Here is a 9338-nt window from a genome sequence, read left to right as displayed (position 1 = left end):
CAGGTGTGCGGGAAAACCACAATAATATAAATTGTCTGAACGAGCAGTAGCAAATTGACGGCTAAAATGTGAGTGAAACCGTAAAATAGTGGAAACTCATATGATATGACAAGACAGATGAACATTAAAATATCCCGTTTAATTTCATATTTTATGGATCCCAGTTTTTGAAAAAACATTTATTTATTATCAATATAGGGATGAAGAATGGTATATTGTTTACAACTTTACCTCTTCTATGATGTAAATATCAAATAATAAAACCATTGTTTCGGAATAAACCAAAAATATAATAACAACAATAGTTTCTTTTGTTCCCAATATTTTTTTTTCAATTTTTGCTAACGATAAATATTTAATTTCCTCTTGATATGTTTCATGTGCTGGCACACCGATCGCCTGATACCTAGTCAGTATAAAGAGGGGTCTGGCTATAAATTACACGGGAATATACACCAATAGGACAAACTTATTATAAATATATACCTACATGTATATAGCCATAAAGGTATAATTATATTGGAAAAGAACGAAGTTGAAAAATTAAAGAGCTCGTAGAAACACGAGAATGGGGAAAAAAAAAGGTCAAGTTGTAAATAATGAATTACGGATCAAGACAAAACGCTTGATAATTTCAATTTAATGTAGGAACTTATGGATAAGACAAATTATAGGTTTCATATTACGACAGAAATAACTTCAATAAAAGAAAAAATATAGTGCTGAGTACATTAATTTTATATTAGAATACTTTTAAGGACACATATATTATTTGTCTAGTTTAAAAAAAAAAATAAAAACAAAATAAAAATACAGTAGCTATGGAAATTCATCTAAACAAATGTTCTATAATAATAAATTTTTTAATAAAAATATCTATACTTAAGTAATATATTATTATCACTATAAAACATTTTATATCTAGTAAATTTTTAAACCAAATTATTTTTCGTACATTCTCTTATATACGCATTAACCATAAGGTATATTACTATTACCTATAATAATAAGTAATAGGTAATTTAAATGATTAATAATTATTTTAAATTTAATTAAGTGTTAAAAAAAATAAAATAAAATGCTTTCTTGTTTGATTCTTAAACATTTACTTCAAAATAAAATATCTATCATGTAAAAACTTGACCTAATTTGCAAACTAAATTTTTGGTAAATTATAATAAATATTTTATTCTAGTTGATGAGTTCTATTAAGTTGTATGCTTTAACGTATGACACTATTTATTTTTAATTATTTTTACATACTATGATATAACTTAATAAAGAAAACAAAAATTAAACCAACAAATGTTTCACAAATATTCAAAATCAAATTGTTGGAAGGATATAAATTTTCAGTTAAGCAGTTAAAAAATACAAGTGACTATAGTGAAAAGAATTTTTATTGTAGCTGGGTGCCTAAATCTATGCCTGTTGTGAAAAAAGCAAATATGTAAATTACTAATGACTAATAAGAAGAATATTTTACAGTTTCAAATACCATATTTAATTCATTTCAACACAATATTTTGTTTCCTTGACAACCAAGATAATTTGTTTATTAATCTTCTTTTTTTTGTTATATACTTTTAGTGCTTATATGTTTACAATAATAAAATAAAGTGTATGGTGTTAAATCATATAATATATTAAGATGGAATATAATCTAGAAAAAAATGATCAGGTATAATTTTAAATCAATAATTCATATATTCAAGTAGGTAATCATATTATACTTTCATACAATTTTTGAATAATTATGTGAAAAATTAAAGCAACATAAAACATCTATTCTTCAATAGCTTAATTAATATATATACAAGTTATTCAATTTTGTTTGATTCAGACAATTTTACTTAAAAAGTGCTTTAAATATGAGTTCTATATTTTTTAACATAAAACTCATCAGGTACTCCTTCTATGAGTAAATACATTTTAATAGTTTCTTGAGTTAAATAATCACCTATCGAGCATTGTGTAATGAATTAATAAAATTATTAATTTATCAAATTAATCTACGTCATATAAAACTATTCATTACACGGACATTTTTCGTGTGGTATGTAATAAATAACGACTAGGTAATCAATATTTGTAAATGTAAAACTAAAATCTATATTTTTTCAATATAAAATTAGCTATAATTATAAAAGAAAAAATATAAACATAAAAAAAAAAAAAAATACGAAATTAGACAAATGTTCTGATTTATTAATTTTAAACGATGTTATAACTTTATAATAATTATACTCCATATTTAAGTTGATAAAAATATTAATTAAAAATTATGAATATTGAAATGAATTGTTAATTTTATTTCTATAATAATTATGGTTATCCATATGTTTAAAATAATAAGTAATAATAATAATAGAAATGTATATAATAATATTATCAACAAATAAATTGATTAAATAACACATAAATATAACAATAACATGATACAATACACGTAAGTATTTCTGATCTAATTATTGTATGCTCTAATTACAAACCATATTAACTATTTGTTCAGCTCGAGTATCCTCAAATTGTTACCGAATCGAATAAAATTATTAAATCAAAACCAAATTTAACTGACGAATATCAAAAGTTAATGAAAAATATAAAAAATGATAAAAACATTATTAATTCTACTGAATCATTATACTCAGATGTTGCAATGGTATATCCAATAAATTCTTGGACATTTTGGTATACAAATCCTTCAAAAACGAGGTATCCGTGGGAAGAATCATTGACCAAAATTGAAACTGTTCACGATATTACTCATTTATGGAAGTAAGTTTATGATTATTAACTAATGCTATGTTTTTTAATAACATTGATTTAAAAAAATAAAAATAAAATAAGATTTAATTGATAGTTCAATGATTCTCAACCTTTTTATGCTCACGGCACATTTCTTATAACTATACAGTTTGACGGAACACTAATAGTAATAAAATAATAAAAAGCAAACAAAAAAAGCATTTTTATATCAATATATTATATAATTAAAAATTAATATCTAATAACTCTATACGTATAAACTACGGCCGCGGCACACCTACGTCCTACAGCCAGTTCGCGCACACTTGTGTACCGCGGGACACCGATTGAGAAACACTGAGATAGTTAATAATAATTATATAGAATTCAATACTCAATGTAGGTATGTGATAAATTATCGATTTTTATCAAAATAATTCGATAAATAAACAACTTCAAAATTAATAATTAATAACCTTTTTTATAAGATAATATTATGTTTATTATAGTTCATTTTTATTATTTAAGTTAATTTAAAATCTGTTAAATTTGAATAAAACAAATAGACCATGATTCAATATCCGTGTCAATTTCGAAAATCTCAAAAATTTCTAAAATATTTTATCACTCATGTAATTGCATTAAATCAATAAATAATAATAATAATAATCATTAAATCATTATATCATTTTTTACATAATAAGAATTAAAATTAGGTAAACTTACTATTAACAATAAATATAGATGGGAACATTAGATAATCTAAATATATTTTTGAATAAAAATATAATATCAAATTCATAAAATGTCTTCAATATATTTTTAACAATACCTTAGATCTTATAAAACCACTCTTTGTTTTTTGTTTTAATATTTTTCACTGACTCACAAATAATTCAATTGTATAAAAGTTTTTTTATCAAATTTATCTACTGTTAATAGCAACACTAAACATTATTAATACATATAACCATATCTATATAGAGTTATCAGCCATATCATTAAACCATCAGCAAAATTTGTAAACACATGTTTATTTGTGTTCAATGAAAAAAGCATACCCGCATGGGAACACAAAAGTAACGAAAATGCAGGGCGTTGGGTAATCGTATTGAAAGATAACCACAATTTACATAATATATGGAATAATATGGTACGTATAAAACTTTACAATTTTGTAGGGATATAATATGTTATATATTATATTATAATTAATAATAATATTAGTTAAGCATAGTTTCAGACTTTCAACTAAAAATAACCTTAAAATACTCATAAATTTAAAATAATTCAAAACCATAATAATAAACTTAAAAAAAAAACTAATTTACTCAACTGTGTTATAGATGCTAAATGCATCACATTATTGAGTAAGTAATAAGTCACTTTAATGGATATATTAAATTTAAATTCAATGATAAATTATTAAATCAGTACAAAAAATAAATTATGATGTCAACCTATTAAGTCCAATAATATATTTTATTATATTTTTGTATTGGTATTAATAATGATGAAGGTTAAATTAATGTTTTCAAATTTAATTACAAATTAATATAAATATTTTTAATTTTAAATATAATGAGTGAAAACCGTATTTGAAAACCAATCCCGACATTGTTTTATTTTTATCTAAGCTACACTTGCTTAGATAAATTAATTTCTTTGGAATGTGCCAATCAGCAGTCTTATTCTAAATAATCTTAAAAACTCTACTAAAAATCTCAAAAAGCCGACTTTTTAAAAAAACAACTAGACTCAATTCCTAATTGATAGGTAAGATTTCATAAAAAATTTTGAAGTCCTCCTTTCACTTAAAAAAATATCACCAGGTAGACACATAAAAATAACACTTTTTTTAACTTACGCATTGCCTAGATACCTACAACTACTTCGTTCAGAATCTAAAAATAAAATAAAATACGTTATTTTATATAATATAATACTGTGTAGGTGCTACAAGTAGTTGGTGACAAATTTGCAGCTGTTATAACTGATATAAATGGTATAGGATTGCACATTAAACCAGTGTGTTCCAAGATAACAGTATGGACTACAAAAATAACCTTAAATAATTACAAAAGAATACTAAATATTGGGTATAATTATTTATTTATAAATTATTTACCCAAAAAGCAAAATAATTTATTAATTCATTATAATTATATATTACTATATATTAATATAGAGTGATGAGCAGACAAACCATTGGAAAAATGACAAAACGCATGTATTATTTAATGCATAACCAGTCACTTGTTTAAGTGTAATTGTAAATTATGAAAACTTATAGTACAAAAATTCATGATCTTGCATTATTATCAACCTTAGTTACAAATTTATGATTATAGTAATAGTAACAAAAATAAAACTTATTTTCTACATTACAATAAATTCCTAATATCGTTTGCTTGTTTAATTAAAAATTTAAGATTAATTTTAAATAAATCTATAGCCAACCATGGAGATCAAATACGTTATATTCTGCAGCAATGATAGATGATAGAATAAAATAAGTGAAATCTTATTAAATAAGTAACTCGGCTACAGCCACCAAACCATAATAATAATAATAAAACAATACGTCTTATTATGAGACAATATTGAGCAACAGCACAGTGTATAAGTATTTTAAATATTGCTTATTCACTCATTTTTAAATAAAATTAACAAAAAAAAAAAAAAAAAAAAAAAAAAATAGTAATTTATATTTTATTTTTGTAGAAGTGTGTATGGCCAAAAAACTCTAGAGAAAACGATACAATATAATATTACGTACTCTAGTATACTGACACACAGTATTCAGTCTTATAATCCCACTATAATATATATACAGATAAAAAGAACTATTTTGTATTTATACGTACATAGGTGAAATTTTATCTTTACCACAACCAATTCTAAGTATAAAGGCGGTATAAAATATGTAAAATGTGTAGACGGCAATAATTACAATAATAATTGTTCGGTAGAATAAACATCAGACTGTACTGATTTATTATGCGGTGTGTAATACATAATAATACATAGTAGTGTCATGCTAACCTAATCTATATGGTTATATTATAGGTACTGATGTATTTGATGGTGACACTATATGTGCATATTGTACGTAGGTTTTAAGCTTAAGATTAACGCGGGTTTTCTACAGACTACACTTACCATACACCGTTGCTGATTTGTTTTATGCGATTATATATTATGGCGCGAGCTTGCTGCTTTTCTGTAACAAAAGGACTAAAATGGGTAACCAAACATTTTGTACATTTATAAATTATGTACCAACCTTCTTATGCCTACAGAGAAACAATAATCTTAAAATCTGCGTAGTGATTTTATTGAAAACTAGTTCTTATAATTCGCGAAGTCTTCGACATCCGTAATTATTCGTCAACTTATAAGATTTTAGATACTTTACAGTTCTGTTTGAAATTCATTCGCGTTACACTTTTTTTTATGATAGCTCTTATCTACATTATCAATACAAGTTCTATAACTCAAGCACTAACATCACCCCTACATCATACACTCACACACAAACGCTAGCCGCGTGAACCTAAAAAACATTTCAAGTATAGATTTTTCTTTCGAAATGCAAGTTTGAGATTATTGATACAAACAATGTGTATGGAAAAAACTCGTAAAAAAAGAATAAAAATCTTTATAATTAACGGAATTATAGGTAAATATCTACTTACTTACAGAATTGCTATTGGAAGGAAATACGGATATCAAGGTATAGCTTACAAATACTGAAATACCTGTAGCGCAGTATAGTGTATACTCCGTTCTTAAAAACTATATTATACGAACCAATTAATTACAATATTATAATATAAATGAATGATTTAAAATTGAAACTTCTTGATATGATGTTTTACTTTAATGGCTGGATTAATCAACGATGAGTACAATATTGTTGTTAAGGTACAGACTGCAGTATACAAATAATAACAATTAACATGTAACTTTAAATACTATAGAAATACATACAATATCACAATATAGTGAATAAATATTATATTAAACTAGTAATAATAATTAATAATATGATAAAAAAAAGCGGAATTAAGGGTGGTTTTGAAGATAAATACCATATCGTATAAAACAGTATAGTATTTAATATTTTCATCTTATCGAACGGTTTCATTCATACATATATTATATATATAATTATATATATAAATACGCTGTGAGAGTATAGGACCTTGAGCCTCTGCTGCGAGTCGAGTATATATAAAATAAAGAAGAAGTAGAGGAAGATTGGTACAATCATATGGATATTTTAAATGGCGGATTTCGTCTTTTTTACAATAAAATCGACTAATATTAAAGTCGAGGAATTTGCCTAAGCAAACCGACTGTCTCCCCTAATAACGACTACCCATAGCACTATACACGCTGACCCAGTAGGCGATATTACCATATTATATTACCTATGCGTATAACGCGTGCATCGGTCGCGGTGGCAGGAACAAAGGGCAATGGCAGCAAAACGCGGGGAAAGCGAAAAGAAACGAAATCAATTTTTCTGCAAAGCCTCATGCACAACCGACTGCCTATACATACTGTTTCGTAGGTATAACCTACACATACAAATTGCGAGCATACCATTCACGGATAATATTTCTTTCGTATTGACATTAATATTATATATATACAACTATACAAGGCTGCACTCGACTATATGATAAAATATTGTATAATACGTTTATACCAAATATATTATTAAATAATATGTTCATTCTATATATGTGCATAAATATTAATCAAAAAAATAACATTTAATATTTTTCAATTTAAAATATTGCATCATAAACGTAGGTTAGACCTATTGTATTAATGTTTAATTGTTGAGCTTCTATAAACGTGTAATGCAGAAAGCTCTTTTTATTAAATAAATAAAATACAAAATATTATTTTCGAAATTCTTTTATAATTTATATTTTTTTAAAGTGAACAGTTATGTCTACTTACAATTTTGTCTATACGACTATACACCACCTACAATATTACATGTATCATCAGCGTATAGTATATCTGAAAACGATTTTATCGTCAGCATAGATTATAACATCTGAAAATGATTTATACTAGTATTAACAACCCACTGTATAGCTATTACATGAAAATATTTTTTTTCTTTCTGAAAAATTCCTATCTCGATATGATAAACATTTGTGTTGATCGTAGATCGTTTGTTTTATTGGTGATACGTGTCCGGATTTAAAACAGTCATCTACCTACACGATTTTGAAAAACCCCAAGAAACCGAAACATAATCATTTGGAATTAAACTCCAACAAGATCGTTCGTTACATTATGATTATCCTGAATTTAGCCATATAGAATTAAATAAGCTTTAGATTAAATTACATTCCTGCAGGGTTGGAATCCCTACTAATAAGGATTTATACGTGGACCCTGAAATGTACGCATTGAACATTGCATACTACGTGCTTCTATACAAAAGTAAAAATTACACATACACCCACAACCTGGGTTGTGTATTAACTAAAAGTGTATTCTGGAATTGACAAAAATAATAAATTAACCTGAACGATACGTAAGTATCGCTGATTCGAACTAGGTAGGTATTTATATACGTGTTGATTATTTTACTTATACTAATCGGTATTCTACACTGAACAGTATTCGTACATTTCATTATACAGAGATTCTCAGCCAGGATTGAGAGTGCCGTGAAATTATTTCAAGTAATAATAAATCATACACATTTTTCGCAGTTTAAAAAAAAATATACAAAAATGTTTCAATAAATGAATTTATTAACAGAATACCACCGATGGGCAATTTCCTCTTCCAGTAATTTAAATATTATTTAATTTACTTATTGTATAACGTATAAATACAGATAATAAATAAAATTTTATTTTAATTTTTTTTTAAAAAAAATGAATTTTTAATTTTTTGTTAATATTGGAAAAAAAGTTCTACGAATATTATTACAGTTTTCAATATCATATTTATATAAACAAAGATTTTTCACACTTGTAAATATATAACTAAATAACTGAATGAAGCTTGAATTGATTAATGAGAAAATAAAAGTATGTCTTTTAACAATTTTAACACAAATAAAAGATTTGTGAAAAAAAAATAAGTTCAAATGAATCAAATGTCTCATTAGTATTAGTAATTAGTTCCACAGTTTACCTATTTAATAATTATTTATGTAAAAAGAATTTAATTTTTTTATAAAAATATAATATGTGTTATGAAGTGTGTATAATGATATAATAGGTACTATATTATGATTGGCAGAGCTCGAATTGGAGTAGTGCGCAAGGGGACGAAACTCCTCTCCTATTTTATTATAATTTAATAAATCATAGATATACATATGTTTCATCATATAAAATACGATTACATTGTTGTATATTATGATAATTGATAACTCAGATTATGTACCTACACAACACGCAAAGTTTGTTATATATTATACAGAATAAGAGATATGTTTTAATGTATAGTATTTGGAAACTTCTCCCCTCCACCCGGAAAATAACATAAATTTTAATTTAATGAACATTCGTAGTGAAAGGGAGAATTCTCAGGTAGGTACATGG

At 25.0% G+C, this 9338-nt stretch overlaps 1 protein-coding gene across 1 annotated transcript; it reads left to right on the top strand.

Moving 5' to 3' along the window:
• Positions 1-1651: 1651 nt before the first annotated feature.
• Positions 1652-5012, top strand: LOC112597869 (eukaryotic translation initiation factor 4E1-like). The gene is made up of 5 exons (XM_025344105.1): positions 1652-1681; positions 2513-2778; positions 3733-3901; positions 4702-4847; positions 4937-5012. The coding sequence occupies exons 1-5, from the start codon at positions 1652-1654 to the stop codon at positions 5010-5012; spliced, it is 687 nt and encodes a 228-aa protein (XP_025199890.1).
• Positions 5013-9338: the final 4326 nt, after the last annotated feature.

The sequence above is a fragment of the Melanaphis sacchari genome, unplaced genomic scaffold (genome assembly GCF_002803265.2).
Source record: "Melanaphis sacchari strain LSU unplaced genomic scaffold, SCAv2.0 Contig43_pilon_pilon, whole genome shotgun sequence".
Classification (NCBI taxonomy): domain Eukaryota; kingdom Metazoa; phylum Arthropoda; class Insecta; order Hemiptera; family Aphididae; genus Melanaphis; species Melanaphis sacchari.
Note: the sequence above shows the minus strand (reverse complement) of the source record. Positions and strands in the feature narration are given on the sequence as shown.

What these genes read in the sequence shown, in the direction of transcription:
- LOC112597869 (XM_025344105.1), top strand. Translation starts at nt 1,652, where the DNA reads ATGGAATATAATCTAGAAAAAAATGATCAG. An exon ending in GATATTACTCATTTATGGAA is followed by an intron (nt 2,779 to 3,732) that starts GTAAGTTTATGA and finishes ATATCTATATAG; the next exon opens with AGTTATCAGCCATATCATTA. An exon ending in ATAATATATGGAATAATATG is followed by an intron (nt 3,902 to 4,701) that starts GTACGTATAAAA and finishes AATACTGTGTAG; the next exon opens with GTGCTACAAGTAGTTGGTGA.